Source organism: Ranitomeya variabilis, chromosome 4 (assembly GCF_051348905.1).
Source record: "Ranitomeya variabilis isolate aRanVar5 chromosome 4, aRanVar5.hap1, whole genome shotgun sequence".
NCBI classification, from domain to species: Eukaryota; Metazoa; Chordata; class Amphibia; order Anura; family Dendrobatidae; genus Ranitomeya; species Ranitomeya variabilis.
This window is the reverse complement of record NC_135235.1, coordinates 410,602,537-410,622,723: the sequence shown is the minus strand read 5'-3', so window position 1 is coordinate 410,622,723 and position 20,187 is coordinate 410,602,537. Positions and strand designations below refer to the sequence as shown.

General features: G+C 44.2%; 1 protein-coding gene across 1 annotated transcript in view; it reads left to right on the top strand.

Annotated features, from left to right (window-relative positions):
- The window catches only part of P2RX3 (purinergic receptor P2X 3), a 154,427-nt gene that overhangs the window by 93,284 nt on the left and 40,956 nt on the right, over nucleotides 1-20,187 (top strand). Inside the window, exons 6-7 of the mRNA XM_077251172.1 lie at nucleotides 4,280-4,357; nucleotides 7,526-7,649. Of these exons, the coding sequence (XP_077107287.1) occupies nucleotides 4,280-4,357; nucleotides 7,526-7,649 (202 nt within the window). The remainder of the gene's footprint in view (nucleotides 1-4,279; nucleotides 4,358-7,525; nucleotides 7,650-20,187) is intronic.

Below are 20,187 nucleotides of genomic sequence, written 5' to 3'. Positions count from 1 at the left end.
CCTGAGACCCTGTGTTGACTATCGAAAACTTAATAAGATAACCGTATGAAACCGTTACCCTTTGCCTTTGATTCCCGAATTACTGGAAAGAGTCCGCCATGCTAAGGTGTTCTCTAAACTGGATCTTCGTGGGGCTTATAATTTGGTGCGTATTCGTCCAGGGGATGAGTGGAAGACAGCATTTAGATGCCGGTATGGACACTTTGAATCTCTTGTGAGGCCCTTCGGGCTTTGTAACGCCCCTGCAACATTTCAACACCTTGCTAATGACATTTTCAGAGATTTGTTGGACCAGTTTGTAGTGATCTATTTGGACGATATACTAATCTTTTCTGACTCTCTACAGGAACATGAAGAACCTGTCAAAACTGTTTTAAGACGTCTGAAAGAGAACCATCTGTATATTAAGCTGGAGAAATGCGAGTTCCATCGTTCTGAGATACAGTTCTTAGGTTATATCATCTCTCCCCAGGGGCTGAACATGGAATCTGGTAAGATTCAGGCTATCCTTGACTGGCCGGTACCCAAGAATGTTAAGGAGGTCCAACGTTTTATTGGTTTTGCAAATTTCTACAGACGCTTCATTCGAAATTTTTCTGATATTGTCCGTCCCATTACTTCCTTGACAAAGAAAGAAAAGCCCTTTAAGTGGTCATCACAGGCTCAAGAAGCTTTTGATCGGCTTAAGATCTGTTTCACATCAGCACCGCTGTTGATACACCCAGATCCAACACTTTCTTTCATTGTGGAGGTGGACGCTTCTGATAATGCTTTGGGGGCTATTCTCTCCCAAAGAACTGGAGAGAAGGGTCTGCTACATCCTTGTGCTTTCTTTTCCCGTAGACTAACCTCAGCACAGAAGAATTACGACGTGGGAGACAAGGAATTGCTGGCTATTATTGCGGCTTTCAAAGAATGGAGGCATCATCTGCAAGGAGCTGCACAACAGATCATAGTGCTAACTGACCATCGCAATTTAGAGTTCCTTAGATCCGCTAGATGTCTTTCTTCTCGTCTGGCTCTTTGGAAATTATTTTTAAATCAATTTAACTTTGTTATCTCGTACCTTCCAGGTTCTCGTAATGGGAAGGCTGATGCTTTATCCCGAATCCATGCTGCAGATTCCGTACCTGGAGCCCATCCAAGACCATTCTATCTGATGCCAATTTCATTGGAGTTATCCACGATCAGGACTTGTGGAAGGAGTGCAGGGAGGCCTATGACGGTGATGTATTTCTGGCCAATCCACCTGTGGATATTAATCTTGTCTTTAAGGGTGGCATGTGGTTCAGAGATCGACGTATCTACGTCCCTGAGGTCGTCCGTCTGCAGATCCTCAAGTTGGTACATGACTCCAAGTTGGCTGGTCACAGGGGGGTACAGAAGACACATGGCCAACTTGCCTGAAGGATACCAAGGACTATGTTCTCTCTTGCGAGGTATGTGCTCATTTCAAGACTCCTCATGTGGCACCTACGGGTCTTCTACAACCATTACTTGTTCTGTCCCGCCCTTGGGGGTCTATATCAATGGACTTTATTGTGGAGCTGCCTACATCGGGGGGCATGAATACAATCATGGTGGTAGTTGATCGCCTGACTAAAGCTGCTCATTTTGTTCCGTGCACTGGCCTCCCCTCAGCTAAAGATACAGTGAACTTGGTTATACAGAATGTCTTTCGGTTGCATGGGGTTCCAGATGAGATCATCTCTGACCGTGGAGTGCAGTTCACTTCAAGATTCTGGAAGGGGTTTTGCTCTGCACTCAATATTAATGTCTGCCTCTCTTCCGCTTACCATCCACAGACAAATGGTCAGACTGAGCGTACCAACCAGACGCTGGAACAATATCTAAGATGCTATGTTAGCCATCTCCAGGATGATTGGTTGGAGTTGCTGCCATTAGCCAAATTTTCATATAACAATTCTCAGAGCGCCTCCACTAAATTTACACCTTTCTTTGCCAATCATCCGTGTGTCTTACCTAGGTCTCCAATTAATTCTCCAGTTCCGGCAGTGGAGGAAAGGCTGACTGCGATGAGACAAAATCTGGAGGTTCTGAAGGAATCCCTGACCACAGCTCAAGAACGTTATAAGAGATCGGCTGATTCCGTAAATTTGCACCCATGTTCAAGGTAAGAGATTCCGTGTGGTTAGCAACTAAGAATCTGAAGTTAAACGTTCCTTCACAAAAACTTGGACAGAGATTCATTGGCCCTTTCAAGATCAACGGTATTGTGAGCTCTGTGGCCTGCCGGCTGAAGCAGCCTAGGACTATGAAGGTACACCCAGTTTTTCATGTATCTTTACTAAAGCCTGTATCTCCTAATACCTTCCAGGGACGTGTTGTGCCACCTCCGCAGCCTGTGGTGATTGATGGGCAAGAACAATTTGTGGTGGAGGAAATTATTGATTCCAGGATTCGCAGGAATCGGCTCCAATATCTGATAAGATGGCAGGGATATTCCCCTGTGGAAGTCTCTTGGGAACCTGTGGAAAACATCAATGCCCAACATAGGATTTCTCGTTTTCATCAGAGATTCCCAGAGAAACCAGGTCCAGGATCGTCCTGAGGCTGCTTCTAAGGAGGGAGTAATGTCAGGACTCTAAACATTTTTTACCTTTTGGCATTACTGCCCTTTTCCAAGATGGCGTCTTTGGTCTCATGTGCACTGTGTCTTCCTGCTATAAAACTCCACCCCAGCCTTCAGTCTGTGCTAGAGTATTCTGCCTTGCATCCAGCTCCTGACCTCTGATTACTCCCTGGCTATATACCTGCTCCTGTGAACCTGTGTGGTGATCCTGCTACTCTGCTCTGAGTTCCTGCTGCACACAACCAGTTTCCAGTAATCCTCCTTCATCTGCTGCTCGTGTTTACTTCCATCTGCATTTGCTGGACATGTAAGCTGTTTCTGCTCTGCAAAAACCTGAGACTAATAACCAGGCCTCCCTGGTTGAGCTAAGATATGATTTGAACTGCCTTATAAGCTTATCTATCTGTGTTTGGACTAAGACAAGGATTTATTCGTGTCACGTATCCTCAAGAATAACTGTGCTTCATAGACTTTCTGCTTGATTGCATTTTCCTCTGAAGTTTCCTATAGACCAACACCAAGTGTTGTGGACTTGAGTTTCTCTCTGCACCTGTTTGAATCACCGTGTGATAATATAGACTTTACCACTTATAAAACTGTGTCCTGTAGTTGTCTTGTTCCGAGCAAAGAGTCTCCTGAGTTATCCCCTATAATTATTACACCTCTGTGAGCTGACCAGACCCTATGCCGAGTACCCCACGGCCCTGGCAGGCGACTCAAGTGCACCATTGTATAAAGCTTCAGCACAGTTGTAAACAGAGTGACCAGGACACCATTGTATAAAGCTTCAGCATGGTGGTACACAGAGTGACCAAGGCATCATTGTATAACTCTTCAGCACGGTGGTATACAGCGTGACCAGGGCACCATTGTATAAAGTTTCAGCACAGTGGTACACAGAGTGACCAAAGCATCATTGTATAGCGCTTCAGCACGGTGGTACACAGAGTGACCAGGGCACCATTGTATAAAGCTTCAGCACAGTGGCACACAGAGTGACCAGGGCACCATTGTATAAAGCTTCAGCACAGTGGCACACAGAGTGACCAGGGCTCCATTGTATAAAGTTTCAGCACAGTGGTACACAAAGTGACCAAGGCATCATTGTATAACGCTTTAGCACGGTGGTATACAGAGTGACCAGGGTACCATTGTATAAAGCTTCAGCACAGTGGCACACAGAGTGACCAGGGCTCCATTGTATGGAGCTCCAGAACTATACAGTGGCACACAGAATTACCAGAGCTCTGTTGTATGAAGCTTCAGCACTATAGAGTGTCACAAAGAGTGATCAGGGCTCCATTGTATGAAACTTCGGCACTATACAAAGGCACACAGAGTGACCAAGGTGCCATTGTATGGGGACAGAATGGGGTTTAGGCTGGATGGTGTTGGAATACATACCTTTTATTGAGGACTCTACTCCTTTGTAATGTACCTTATGGTGCTGACATAATTCAGTGAAAAAGTGTACAAGTAACACTGGCAAACCAATTTTCATTTCTTAAGGCAAGGAGGGGATGGGGTGTGCAAGCTTCAGGTGTCCAGGCTACTTTGGCCAGCTGTGGAGCCAAAAAGATTGCATGATCCTAAAGCCAGTCTGTCCCTGAATGCGGATGGAGGTTGCATTAAAGTTTCACATTGGTTTCTCTATGTTTTTCATTACTGTCATTTTTTTTCCTTAAGGCCTATCTTGAACGAAGCTGAAAACTTCACTATTTTTGTGAAAAATAGTGTGAGGTTCCCAATTTTTAACTTTGAGAGGTAAGTAACCTTCTAGGGATTGTTTACTCTGTAATTATATAGCTGCAATCAAATTTATTTAACCACCATTACAAATTAGGTTTACTAGCATTATTTCCGAACTTAAGAAAAATATTGATCGCAGTGGTGGGATATGTAATATTACTAGATTGCACGGTATAGCTAATAGAGTTGGTGTGAATGGAATCACAGGACAAATTCAGTGATCTCAGACCGCTGGACTGGAGCCCTTAGAACCGTGTCCTTCCTTCCAGCATCTGTGGCTCTTCTTTTGATTAGCGAACTTGGTGCAACATGATCGTCGTAGTATGACACACATATGACGTGGCGTCAGGCCTTCTAATCAAAAGAAGAGCCACAAATGCTGGAAGGAATAATGTGGTTCTTGGACTCCCATCCAGTGTCCAGAGATTACTGATATGGCTGTTGGACTTGGTCCTGCAACTCGATTTGCACCAACTCTAATGGCTACATTATTCCATAGACTATGTGCATCCACAATTATACAGTAAGATCTCCTGTACTCTAAGTTTTGGATTATGGAATCACATAATGAATGAAGAGTGCAACCAAACTACGAAACCTAGCAACGTTACAATTCCCACTGGCATCCACATCGTTTCCCAGTTGGTTTGTTGGTTCCTTTTTATGATAGTTCTGAACATTGCTGAGCATGTGCGCTCAGGAGTTTTGAACTTCCCGTACAAATGTGTGGCTTCCTCTCCACTGGCTCCAACTCTCCAACAGGGCTCTGTTCTTATGGTAGATGTGGGTGGAACCCTACTCTGTCAGATGTTTATGACATATCCATATACCTGTTAAGCAGTGTTGTGGCTCCTTATTTGTTCAGAATTTGTGATTTTCGAAGTAGCTTTACTTAGTATAGGACAAAAATTTGGACTGCAAGACAGTAATACAATACAGAATTTTTTACACATTTAAATTAAAATTAGAAAAGGGTAGTTAACTAGTTATCATGAAACAGATAATATTGTACTAATCATAAAGAATGCCTTTACTTCTTGCAGTTTATATGTTTTCAACTCCAAAATAGATGTTTAAGTTTTTGACTAGGAATAGCTTGGAGTGCTTGAGATGTAAAAACCCAACTTCTAGTCTAAGACCCAAGATTTTCTATTGCTTACATATTAGTGCACCTTAAGAGTCAGACGCTTTAACACGTTCCCCACTTCTGCTTTTCTCTCCCACTCCTGATTTTGGCTTACAATGGCCTACAGGCACAAAAACAAAAACTTCCTATTCCTCAGAAAACTCCATGGAGACAGTGTCTTTTTACCATTTGGCACTGGGCAGCGTGGTGAAATTAAAGGATGAATGTGGAGTATAATTTTTGGTAACCACACCCCCATATATACATGTGTCCATAAAATCAAATGTGCAGTTGAAGGGAGCACAGGGCCAGTTGCGGTGGGCCGGAAATGAGTTCTCTTTGCCATGAAACCCCTCTTCTAAAGAGGAATCAGAGTTGAGTGTGACCTGCTATGGGGTGCTTTCTTTAATCACTTGTTGTTCGGGAGTCCTTGTTACCTCCCCATCCATGGGACTGGATACAGCTACAGACATGACAGCAGACCTTAGTTCTGGTTCAACAGGTTCAGCTTTACTGTGCAATTCAGATACATGCGGTTGCGGCACACATTGAGACAGAATTCCCGCCAGATGATGTTCCCTTTGTTCAGTGTACTATCAGTTCTTCTGCCCGACCTGCCCCCACCTCAACAGCTCCTGTTAGTACCAGGGACCATCTATCTTGCATAATTGCTTCCTTGAGGCCCACCATCCTTCTCTTTCACTGAATCCAATAGGTAATTGAGCTCAGGCAGTCTGTTAAAAGCTTTCAAATTCTATTAGGAACATTTTTTAAAATTAGTAATCCATTCAGCATAAAAGTCTCAAGCCCCCAATGTGGGAAGAGTTCTATGGGCAGATGCTTTTTGAACAAAGCGGTTCTCAATCCTTGCATTTTCTTTTACTGAGCCTGGCCAACATCTCCCTCACAGGGGAGCCAGATATATGACAATCCATACCTCTTCCGGGCCCAAGGCCCAAGACTGCCCGCTGTCCTCACAAAGCTTAAGATGTGTCCTCATACTGTTTGGAGACTTTCACTCACAGGACCCTTTTGCCTCTGCTGCATCCCCTTTCTTAGAACCTGTAGAATGCTGTCACTATCTAGAATTGGCCCAATATTTATGGACGTAACTGTTTATCACCCATGGTAATTCTGCTTCATGTCACCTGGCTTATCCATGGTTTTTTTCCTCCTCTCCCTTTTTTTTTCTTTCTTCTATACTATGTTGTGCATAAATATGTGATTCTTCAGAATTTGTTTTAGTCTTTGCCTGATGAAGAGACGTATGTAGTCTCGAAAGCTTGCAATTTGTTACCATCTTTTCAGTTAGCCATTAAAAGGTATCAACCACTGAGGACTCTCAATTCTAAATATGTCACTATCTAGCACTTCCTTTGCACTCCACTCACACACTGACTAAAGCTAGAAGTGCTTCCCTTCTTATCTGATCTAACCCCTCCCAACTAGTGAGCTAATCACAAGATTAACATCACAAGGTTAACTTGTGTGATAAAAACTATATCCCTATCCTTTGCAATGGTTCCCCTACTGGACAGACCTCCCCAATCTCTGGGAACGGTCATGAGGCAGAGCCTCCAGCAGAACCAAGACCCAAACCGGCCATAAGGATAAAAGGCAACACTCATTATCAAACATATAACGTAGCACATTATCATATAACACTATTCACATTAACTCCTTCTTACAATGACGTCTTTGTCTACCTCCCTACACAGTGGTCACTCTACACAAGACCATGGTATACTAAAACATACACTTTCTGGCAGTGCTGTGAACAGTACAAGTGTTATATATTGTAATATACACCTCAATTTTTGCAGAAAGGTTTGTTTTTAAAGGAGAAGAGGAATTTGTATAGCATAAATATTATGAAGATTGCAAGCCTAATAGAAGCCAATTAGTAGGCAATAACTACTGATTTTCATGTCTCATCCTGATTCTTTCACTGTGACCAGGCAATGGCTGTTCACCTTCTTAGAATATCGGCATGACGTGTTTATAAACATTTAGTACGTACATAGTCTTCACTAATTAAGTCTTTATTATTTAACTAGAGGAAACCTGCCTGCAAGTCTGAACTGCCGATATCACCCAAAGAAATCTCCATTGTGTCCAATATTCCGACTTGGGGACATAGTCAGTCTTGCTGGACAAGACTTCACCAATCTCGCACAGAAGGTTTGTCTATCTATCTGTCTATCTATCTATCTATCTATCTATCTATCTATCTATCTATCTATCTATCTATCTATTTCTCCCAGAAAATTATGACAATTACAGATGTTTTGTTATACAAATGTTTATTTCTCTTTGTATGGGAACAACATAAAAAACAGAGAAAACAAGGCAAATTAGACAAAATTTCACTCAAAACCCCCAAAATGGGACAGACAAAATTGTAGGCACCCTCAACTTAATATCTGGTTGCAAACCCTTTGGAATAAATAACCGCAAGCAATCACTTCCTATAATCATCAGCAAGCTTCTTACACCTCTGAACTGGAATTTTGAACCACTATTCTTTTGCATACTGCTCCAGGTCTCTCATATTTGAAGGCACCTTTTTCAAACATCAATTTTAATATCTCTCCACAGGTGTTCAATGGGATTTAGTTCCAGACTCATTGCTGGCGACTTCAGAACTCTCCAGCACTTTGTTTCCAATCATTCTTAGGTGTTTTTTGTAGTGTGTTTGGGGTCATTGTCCTGCTGAAAGACCCACGGCCTAGGACGCAAAACCACCTTTCTGACACAGGGCACTACATTGCAACCAAAAAATCCTTTGGTATTCTTCAGATTTCATGATAACTTGCACACAATGAGAGCACACAGTGCCAGAGGCAGCAAGATAAACCCAAAACATCTTTGAACCTCCACCATATTTAACTGTAGATACTCAGTTCTTTTCTTTGTAGGCTTCATTCCGCTTTCGGTAAACAGTATACTGGTGTGTTTTACCTAAAATCTCTATCTTGGTGTCATCTGTCTACAAGATGCTTTCCCAGAAGGATTTTGGCTTGCTCGCAGTAGCATAGCTACTGGGGGGGGCAGAGGGGGTGGTCGCCCAGGGCCCCTCGTTCTGAGAGGGTCCACCCGGAGCTACGCTACAGTTACATTCTGCGGCAGAGCAGGGAGAATCGATCTCCCTGCTCTGCCGCCTGGCCACTATGGAGCCCCTGAGCAGGTGGGGGGGGGGCCTCGGTGCCAGGAGTGGGCCCCCCGCCCATCATCGCAAGGTCAGCTGTACCGGCATTTAGCCAATGCAGCTGACCGCATTGATGGGAGAAAGAGCGCTACGCTCCTTCTCCCATCATCCCCTGTCAGCGTCTGGCATCGCCGACACTGACAGCGGGCACAATGATGTCACTAACCGGCGCCCGCTGTCTGGAGATGAGCGGGCGCTCAGAGCTGGGGAGGACCCAGGAAGAAGAGAGGTGAGTATTTATTTTTTATGGGGGCTGCCTTATACTACAGGGTCTGCCTATAGGGGTGCTGCTTTATACTACAGGGTCTACCTATATGGGTGCTGCCTTATACTACAGGATCTGCCTATAGGGGTGCTGCCTTATACTACAGAGTCTGCCTATAGGAGTGCTGCTATATACTACATGGTCTGCCTATAGAGGTGCTGCCTTATATTACAGGGTCTGCCTATTGGGGTGCTGTTTTATATTACAGGGTCTGCCTATGGGGTGCTGCCTTATATTACAGGGTCTGCCTATAGGGGTGCTGCCTCATACTACAGTCTGCCTATGGGGGTGCTGCCTTATGCTACAGAGTCTGCCTATGGGGGTGCTGCCTTATACTACAGGGTCTGCCTATAGGGGTGCTGCCTTATACTACAGGGTCTGCCCATAGGGGTGCTGCTTTATACTATAGGGTCTTCCAATAGAGGTGCTGCCTTACACTACATGGTCTGCCTATAGGAGTGCTGCTTTACACTACAGGGTCTGCCTATGGGGTGCCTTATGCTACATGGTCTGCCTATAGGGGTGCTGCCTTACACTACAGGGTCTGCCTATAGGGGTGGTGCTTTATACTACAGGGTCTACCTATAGGGGTCCTGCCTTTTACTACAGGGTCTGCCTATGGGGTGTTGCCTTATACTACAGGGTCTGCCTATAGGGGTGCTGCTATATACTACAGGGTCTGCCTATGGGGTCCTGCCTTACACTACAGGGTCTGCCTATGGGGTGTTGCCTTATACTACAGGGTCTGCCTATAGGGGTGCTGCTATATACTACAGGGTCTGCCTATGGGATGCTGCTTTATACTACAGGGTCTGCCTATCGGGGTGCTGCCTTTTTCTTATTAGGCCTGTCTATGGGGGTCTTGCCTTATACTACAGGGTCTGCCTATAGGGGTGTTGCTATATACTACAGGGTCTGCCTATGAGGTGCTACTTTATACTACAGTCTGCCTATCGGGGTACTGCCTTTTACTACAGGGTCTGTCTATGGGGGTGTTGCCTTATACTTCAGGGTCTGCCTATAGGGGTGCTGCTAAATACTACAGGGTCTGCCTATGGGGTGCTGCTTTATACTACAGGGTCTGCCTATCGGGGTGCTGCCTTTTACAACAGGGTAGGTCTATGGGGATGTTGCCTTATACTACAGGGTCTGCTTATAGGGGTGCTGCTATATACTGCAGGGTCTGCCTATGGGGTGCTGCCTTATACTACAGGGTCTGCCTATAGGGGTGCTGCCTTATACTACAGGATCTGCCTATAGGGGTGCTGCTTTATACTACAGGGTCTGCCTATAGAAGTGCTGCTATATACTACAGGGTCTGCCTATAGGGGTGCTGCCTTATATTACAGCGTAAGCCTATGGGATGTTGCCTTATATTACAGTGTCTTCCTATAGGGGTGCTGCCTTATACTACAAAGTCTGCCTATGGGGGTGCTGACTAATGCTACAGGGTCTGCTTATAGGGGTGCTGCTTTATACTACAGGGTCTGCCCATAGGGGTGCTGCTTTATACTACAGGGTCTGCCTATGGGGTGCCTTATACTACAGGATCTGCCTATGGGGGTGCGGCCTTATACTACAGGGTCTGCCTATAGGGGTGCTGCTTTATACTACAGGGTCTGCCTATAGGGGTACTGCCTTTTACTACAGGGTCTGTCTATGGGGGTGTATATAAAATGGAGTAGGATTTTTCATTTTCCCTGTTATCACGCACGCTGTGGGCTCTGACCCCCCCTTCTCTCTTTGCTTCTGCTGCTGTGTGTGTGTGAATCCTAAACTTCTCATTCCCTCCCACCACAAGAATGTTTACAAGAATAAAAACGTATATACACTGGCGCTTATTCACCTGGAAGGATGAGGTAGGAAGCCACGGAAGCTGCAGGTGGTTAAAACAGGTTCTGTGCAAAACTCTGTTAAAAATTAAACCAGTTGATTAATAATACTATTAACCACCGCGCTAAACTGAAACTGGAATATCAATGTACTTACTTTTGATATGGCTATTACTATGTTGTCTGGGGTCCCTTGTGAGTGAAGGGTTACACCTGGTTACAGTGGTTTGCTGAAAGGTAAAGTGTGCAGCAGAGTGATATATTATTTGATTTGGACCTTACAAAAAAAAAAAAGGTGTTGATTACAAACACTTAGGCCGGCCTCACACTCAGCGTATAAAAATACGGTCCGTTTTTTACGGCCGTAATACGCCTCCAGCTTCGAAATACGGTGATCCGTAAGAACTCCGTAGGCAAGGTGTGGTCGCGTATTTTGCGCAGGTAATGTTGCGTATGTAATCCGCATGGCCACCGTAATGCGTTTTTTTCACGCAACCTGACAAAATGGACATTTAACGGTTTTGGAAGCTGAACTTGATTGCAATTACCCTCATCAATCCTATTTAAGGCCCCTACAACAGGTGGCTCCCTCCCATATGGTCATTTTGTGGTTTGACATCTGTTGGAGTGTAGTGTTAACATTTGGACCATGTCTGACCACCTGCAGTTCACCCCAACGCAGCGGGTTTTGTTTAACTGGGTCTTGTCGCGTCGGTTTGGCCACCCATACCCTGTGATTGTGGATCCGCGAAGGAGGAGCAGAAGAATGTGGGTGCATCCTCTGTTGACCCAACGCCTCCCTAAAGGCCATTTTCATCGGCTATATACAGCTCTGCGTGAAAATCCTGATAAGTTCTATCTCTACTGTCGCATGACAATCCAAACATTTGACAGATTGTTGGAGATATTACGCCCAGGAATAACATTTCAGGACACAAGGATGCGCAAAGCCATCTCCGCCGAGGACCGTCTTCTCCTTACATTACGGTATGTATTCTACATCTTCACATACTGTATGTTGCTGTTCTTTTTTATTTTATGGGTTAGTTTCATTTTTTTTAGACCATAATATGTGTACATTATGTCACAAGTAGATGTGATCAAGTTCCGAAAAGATAATAGTTATGCACCCTTTGGAACTTTGTATTTTTCCTGCTTTTTTGGGGTGTTTTTTAAAAAGCAAATATGATTGTGCTCATTCATGTTTTGTGTGCACTCTTGAAACCTACCTAATTTTGTTTGGGGTTTCTCTTTCAGATTCCTGTCCACTGGATTGTCCTTTGTGGGCCTCCACCTGGAGTTTTTGATTGGCCAATCAACAATTTCAGGCATTGTGCGTTTAACCTGTCGGCAAAAATGGGAGAGACTCAAGGACCTTGTGATGACTGAGCCCAAAGAGGCTGATTGGCTCAAAATAGCCCGTGGTTTTCAGGTGAATTGTGACTTCCCAAACTGCATTGGAGCGGTGGATGGGAAACATATCAGGGTACGTAAGCCGCCGAACTCTGGCTCCCAATTCTACAACTATAAGCAGTTTTTCTCTGTAGTTCTGTTAGCTGTAGTTGACAGTAACTACAGGTTTATAATTGTAGACATTGGGGCCTATGGCCGAACTGGAGACTCTAGGGTCTTCAATTCGTCTATAATGGGTCGGCGGCTACGTGAGAACCAGTTACATCTCCCACCCCCACAACAACTCCCAGGCTCCACTGCAGAAGCAATGCCTTTTTTTTTGGTTGGTGATGAGGCGTTCCAACTGACCAGACACGTGATGAGGCCTTATCCCCGGCGCAACCTTGACCACCGTCGGAGGATATTTAGTTTGCGCCTTTCTAGGGCGCGGAGACTGGTGGAGTGCGCCTTTGGTATTCTGGTGGCCAAATGGCGTGTCCTACAGACTGCCATCCAGCTCAGTGAGGCTACAGTCTATTAAGTTATCAAAGCATCAGTAATTTTGCACAACTATACCCGCATACATGATTGCTTCTCAGATGGTAATGATGAACACATGTTGCGTAGTGGAATTAGGCCAACACCACATGGCCCTCCTCCGCGCCGTCCCCTTTCTGGCATCAAAGTTAGGGATGTTTTGACAAATTATTTTGTGTCTCCTCAGGGTTCTACTCCCTGGCAAGATTATGCTGTTTCTCAGTTGTGAGTTCCTTATTTTCTTGATTGCTTTTCCAAATATACTATTTTCAGCCCCTGAAACAGTACTGTGTGTGTTGTGTTTCCTTAATGACCATATGTTTATGTTTCTGGAATATGTGTGTGATGCAATAATGATTTGGGCACAAACATCAATTGGCTTTTTTCATCAAATTTTACTTAAATACCAAGCCTTTTTTGTTTTCCTTGATAACATATTTTTGTCATATGTTATATTTTCTTTTGGTATGGTATTTTTAAACAAGAAAACACAACAAAGTGGAACTGTTGCCCCAAAAAATAACAAACATGGTAGGCAGCTCACAAACATAATGAGTAAGAAGCAAACACAAAAACACATTACAGATCCCTGTAAGTTGGCGGGGGAGATGGTGGCAGCTCCGGGTCCTGGTCAGGGGGCCTTTGTTGGGGCAATGGGACTTCATCCTGTGAGGATGCAGTGGCTTGTGGCCCAGAATACTGGCCTTGTCCATATTGGCCAGTTGGGTGGTGTCCATAAGCAAATTGTCTCTGTGCCTCATGCTGACGGACATATTGGCTTGCATCATATCCAACACCAAAATGGCCATGTTGTCCAAACCCAGTTTGGGACCAGCCTCCATCACTGGGTCTGGAAAAGTGGCCATATTGGGATTGGGGGTTGTAGGCTGCCATTTGGTAGACTGATGGCCTTTGTATATTTGGTGGTGGAAGGGGTTGAGGTGTAGGCATACGTGGAGGAGGTGCCGCAAATCCTGATTGATCCTGCTCCTGTTGAGGGAATTGAAGGCGCAAGAGGTTGGTTTGGGAAAGCTGCCTTCGCTCCAGAAATTCAAACACTTCATAGGGGTTATTTGGAGCTGTGCTTAAATCAATCAGGATTTGCATACACCCTCTCACACGTAGCCTCACCTCACGTGGAAGGGGTCTAAGGTAACGGGCAAGGCTGCGGGCAAAGGCCTCCTCTCCATCATCCGTTGCTGCCCTGGCTAAATAATTGAGGACCCCAGCGTCAACATCATGTCTTGTGGCTTGCAGCTCTCTCCTTCGGCGGGCTCTCCGTAAAGGCCCAGCTGCCTGTGGGGATGACACCAGTGGTTGTGGAGGGCTGCTGCTCTGGGCATGTTCCTCATGCCTTTCTGCATCATGTGCTGATGATGGTGGTGGTGCTGCATCTTCCTCACTTGCTGCTGCCTGCAGTGATGATGATGCTGATGGCTCCTCAAGGATGGATGCTGAAGATTGAAAAGATGGGCCTGCCACCTCTTCATCCACACTTACTGGATCGATCACAGCCTCCGATTCCGACCCGGTCTCCCTCTCTGTGAGGTTAGACTGTGTTCTGGTAATAAAAGCCAAACAAAACAAAAATTATTTGGGCCATTGTTTAATTACACATCTGTGAGCTATATGAACCCAAAAAACATACACACAACCTCAGATCAGCACAACATCTCCTTCTCTACTCCAGTCTTATCTCAGATTCACACAAGAATATACCAGATTTTTCTTGTGGATCACCCCCAAAGTTAACAACACTATCACAACACATCATAATGTCGCATACCATTTCAAGCTCCAAAAAAACCATCAAGACCCACCTCTTCAAACAATCACAGGACATGCATTAACAACCCATCCAACAAACCACTGCATGAACATCTAGAATCTCGCCTACTACATTCTCACCCATCCCTTGTAGTAGGTAGTGATGCTTGGCGGCCAGGGTCCTCTCTCCTCCAGGACCCTTTTTGAATTTAGCCTTGTTTACATTCTTGTTTGCACTATATTTACACATCCTTACATGTAATTCGCAATGTAATAACCCTACCAAAAACAAAGTACGAAGATTGCTTATGACTAAAAATGTGTGGAGAAGTTATTACTTACTGCCTAAGATTCATACTGACATCCAAAAATGATAGACGGTCATAGTAGATATATTTCCACTTCTTGAGTGGGGCTGATGACCCACTTCTTGACCGCTGCTGTCTTTCACGCCGGTATTGGTCCCGGATGCTGCGCCATCGTGTCATGACATCATCCACTGCAATTACATGGTCCCAAATATTGTTCAATATCATTCTTAACATAGCTTATTACAGTTGTCTGTGATATATTCTTCTTAGTTTTAAGATTTTTTGTTCTTGCACCATTATTTCCATGGTGCTGCAGATGTTAAAGGGGTTACATGCAGTGGTCTATATATCGGTCACAGTTGGCAACTTTACAGTCACAGACTGGTACAGAGGGGAGAGAACCCTGTTCTTGCAAACATACATTAGGTAATATTTGGAATGTGAAATAAAAATGCCTTCTGCAAAAATTAGCCTAATGTGACAATTTATGAAAAATAAAGACAAGGGGCAACACCCCTCTGGACGAGGTATGAGTCCAATGAAATATTTAGCATCACAAAATCAAGATTACCTATGTACATAAACACTTGGGCATGTTAATCAGCTTTTGGAATTGGCAAAAATGGCCATAAATGACATAGATATATGAAAATGAGGGGTCAAGTAATCATGTAGGGAAAGCATCTTGTCAAGTAAAATCTTTATAAGACATGAGTGTACTTACATAGACTTGTCTGCTCCGCACGTGGCCGTTGGGCATAATCAGGGAATAGAAGACCACAGATTGCCCTCCAAGCTGCCTCTTTCCTGGCCCGGTTTGAGTAGTTGGGATCCCGCTGGTCCCATATTTCTGGCCTTTCTTGGACCAGGATGAGGAGCATGTCAACATTAATTATCCTGGCCATGATGCATTCCACTCTGTGGAGGCGACCAACAGACTTCCGGGATGTCTGTGTGTCTTTTTCAGCTAATTAGCATGTCTGGGATTCAGGTTTGAGGGCTTGGCTCAATTCCTTGCACCTGGCGATGTCTGGAGATGTCTGGCGTATTTCTTGCAAGTCACACTGCTGGTCCGTGTGTAATCCGTATTTTTCTCGCCCCCATAGACTTTCATTGGCGATATTTTTGCGCAATACGGTGACAAACGCAGCATGCTGCGATTTTGTACGGCCGTAGAAGACCGTATAATACGGATCAGTAAATTACGGCTGATAGGAGCTGGGCCATAGAGAATCATTGGGCTGTGTGTTATGCGTTTTTTACGGATGTATTTTCTGCGCTCATACGTCCGTAAAACTCGCCAGTGTGAGGCCGGCCTTACTCTTTTTATGAGGCTGTATAGGTTGCACCTGTGGACGTCCCTGCTTTCTGTGACGTCACACTAGCTCTGCCCCATCTCGGCACCGCATCCTCAGCGTTGCTTCCGGCCGGGGCACGCGAGGCGCTGGTACCTCCTCACCACTCGCCGGTACGTTCTCATCCAGGAACCGCGGCCTCTGGCACGCACACCGGACTCTAACCCTCCCAGCTCAGCGGGTTACTTTATCGGCACCGTATCCAGTGGACTACCTTGCCTACCTCACCGCGGGTACCTTCATAAGCAAACATGTGGTGAGTGCCAACTAATTCCTATTAATACCACTGCAATTATTGTGGCCAATAACTTCCTACTATTCTAGTGTATTGCTTGCAAATCACTTTATTCTCTACTTTGTTTACTCACCAGCATCAGTTTACCACACTGTGGAAAGACAAATACCAAAACCTCACATAAGAACATCCCAAGTGTAAACTGTACAACCTTATATAAGGAGTAAGTGCACCCAGCTAATACCCTTGATACTTTGTGTATAAAATATAAACAATATACCGAGGTTTTACACACTTTGCCTTCCAGTATCGGTTCACTACACTGTGGAAAGAGAAACTATTAACCCCACATTGAAACACCACAGGTGCAACCTATACAGCCTCATAAAAAGAGTGTTTGTAATCAACACCTTTTTTTTTTTTTTTTGTAAGGTCCAAATCAAATAAGAATGTTTACAACCTCTGTAGCTGCAATAGACAATTCTCCCATCTAGTACCAGCTGAAACTGGTCTAGACTCTCTCAAAAGACATGAGGTTCTTTGTTCTATTATAGTAAGATATTGAGCCACCGATTTGGGCTAAAAAACTACGGAGTACATATTGCGAATTCCCATCTGTAGATCTGTCAATCACTGTAAGCACTAGCAGCTAAACACAACGAGTACAAAGTGCGGATTTCTCCAGAACCGTGTGGACCAACTAGTCCAAGTGCGGTATCATTAGAAAGCAAATTTTAACCCCATCATGACCCAGCCTATTTTGGCCTTAATGACCTTGCCGTTTTTTGCAATTCTGACCAGTGTCCCTTTATGAGGTAATAACTCAGGAACGCTTCAACGGATCCTAGCGATTCTGAGATTGTTTTTTCGGGACATATTGGGCTTCATGTTAGTGGTAAATTTAGGTCGATAATTTCTGAGTTTATTTGTGGAAAAAACGGAAATTTGGTGAAAATTTTGAAAATTTCGCAATTTTCACATTTTGAATTTTTATTCTGTTAAACCAGAGAGTTATGTGACACAAAATAGTTAATAAATAACGTTTCCCACATGTCTACTTTACATCAGCACAATTTTGGAAACAAATTTTTTTTTGCTAGGAAGTTATAAGGGTTAAAATTTGACCAGGGATTTCTCATTTTTACAACAAAATTTACAAAACCATTTTTTTTAGGGACCACCTCACATTTGAAGTCATTTTGAGGGTTCTATATGGCTTAAAATACCCAAAAGTGACACCATTCTAAAAACTGCACCCCTCAAGGTGCTCAAAACCACATTCAAGAAGTTTATTAACCCTTCAGGTGTTTCACAGCAGCAGAAGCAACATGGAAGTAAAAAATGAACATTTAACTTTTTAGTCACAAAAATGATATTTTAGCAACAATTTTTTTATTTTCCCAAGGGTAAAAGGAGAAACTGGACCACGGACGTTGTTGTGCAATTTGTCCTGAGTACGCTGATACCTCATATGTGGGGGTAAACCACTGTTTGGGCGCACGGCAGGGCTCGGAAGGGAAGGAGCGCCATTTGACTTTTTGAATAAAAAATTGGCTCCAATCTTTAGCGGACACCATGTTGCGTTTGGAGAGCCCCCGTGTGCCTAAACATTGGAGCTCCCCCACAAGTGACCCCATTTTGGAAACTAGACCCCCCAATGAACTTATCTAGAAGCATAGTGAGCACTTTAAACCCCCAGGTGCTTCACAAATTGATCCGTAAAAATGAAAAAGTACTTTTTTTTCACACAAAGTTTCTTTTAGCCTCAATTCTTTCATTTTCACATGGGCAACAGGATAAAATGGATCCTAAATTTTGTTGGGCAATTTCTCCTGAGTACACCAATACCTCACATGTGGGGGTAAACCACTGTTTGGGCACATGGTAAGGCTCGGAAGGGAAGGAGCGCCATTTGACTTTTTGAATGAAAAATTATCTCCATCGTTAGCGTACACCATGTCGCGTTTGGAAAGCCCCTGTGTGCCTAAACATTGGAGCTCCTCCACAAGTGACCCCATTTTGGAAACTAGACCCCCCAAGGAACTTATCTAGAGGCATAGTGAGCACTTTAAACCCTCAGGTGCTTCACAAATTGATCCGCAAAAATGAAAAAGTACTTTTTTTTCACACAAAATTTCTTTTAGCCTCAATTCTTTCATTTTCACATGGGCAACAGGATAAAATGGATCCTAAAATTTGTTGGGCAATTTCTCCTGAGTACGCCGATGCCTCATATGTGGGAGTAAACCACTGTTTGGGTGCACGGCAAGGCTCGGAAGGGAAGGAGCACCATTTGACTTTTTGAATGAAAAATTAGCTCCAATCGTTAGCGGACACCATGTCACGTTTGGAGAGCCCCTGTGTGCCTAAACATTAGAGCTCCCCCACAAGTGACTCCATTTTGGAAACTAGACCTCCCAAGGAACTAATCTAGATGTGTGGTGAGCACTTTGAACCCCCAAGTGCTTCACAGAAGTTTATACCGCAGAGCCGTGAAAATAAAAAATAATTTTTCTTTCCTCAAAAATGATTTTTAGCCCAGAATTTTTTATTTTCCCAAGGGTAACAGGAGAAATTGGACCCCAAATGTTGTTGTCCAGTTTGTCCTGAGTACGATGATACCCCATATGTGGGGGTAAACCACTGTTTGTGCGCACGGCAGGGCTCGGAAGGGAAGGCACGCCATTTGGCTTTTTGAATGGAAGATTAGCTCCAATCATTAGCGGACACCATGTCGCGTTTGGAGAGCCCCTGTGTGCCTAAACATTGGAGCTCCCCCACAATTGACCCCATTTTGGAAACTAGACCTCCCAAGGAACTAATCTAGATGTGTGGTGAGCACTTTGAACCCCCAAGAGCTTCACAGAAGTTTATAACGCAGAGCCATGAAAATAAAAAATAATTTTTCTTTTCTCAAAAATGATTTTTTAGCCCACAATTTTTTATTTTCCCAAGGGTAACAGGAGAAATTGGACCCCAAAAGTTGTTGTCCAGTTTCTCCTGAGTACGCTGATACCCCATATGTGGGGATAAACCACTGTTTGGGCACAAGTCGGGGCTCGGAAGGGAGGTAGTGACGTTTTGAAATGCAGGCTTTGATGGAGTGGTCTGCGTGCATCACATTCCATTTGCAGAGCCCCTGATGTGCCTAAACAGTAGAAACCGCCCACAAGTCACCCCATTTTGGAAACTAGACCCCCCAAGAAACTTATCTAGATATGTGGTGAGCACTTTGAACCCCCAAGTGCTTCACAGAAGTTTACAACGCAGAGCCGTGAAAATAAAAAATCATTTTTCTTTCCTTAAAAATGATGTTTTAGCAAACAATTTTTTATTTTCCCAAGGGTAACAGGAGAAATTGGACCCCAATGGTTGTTGCCCAGTTTGTCCTGAGTACACTGATACCCCATATGTGGGGGTAAACCACTGTTTGGGCACAAGTCAGGGCTCGGAAGGGAGGTAGTGACGTTTTGAAATGCAGGCTTTGATGGAGTGTTCTGCATGCGTCACATTCCATTTGCAGAGCCCCTGATGTGCCTAAACAGTAGAAACCCCCCACAAGTGACCCCATTTTGGAAACTAGACCCCCCAAGAAACTTACCTAGATATGTGGTGAGCACTTTGAACCCCCAAGTGCTTCACAGAAGTTTACAACGCAGAGCTGTGAAAATAAAAAATCATTTTTCTTTCCTTAAAAATTATGTTTTAGCAAGCAATTTTTTATTTTCACAAGGGTAACAGGAGAAATTGGACCCCAATCGTTGTTGCCCAGTTTGTCCTGAGTACACTGATACCCCATATGTGGGGGTAAACCACT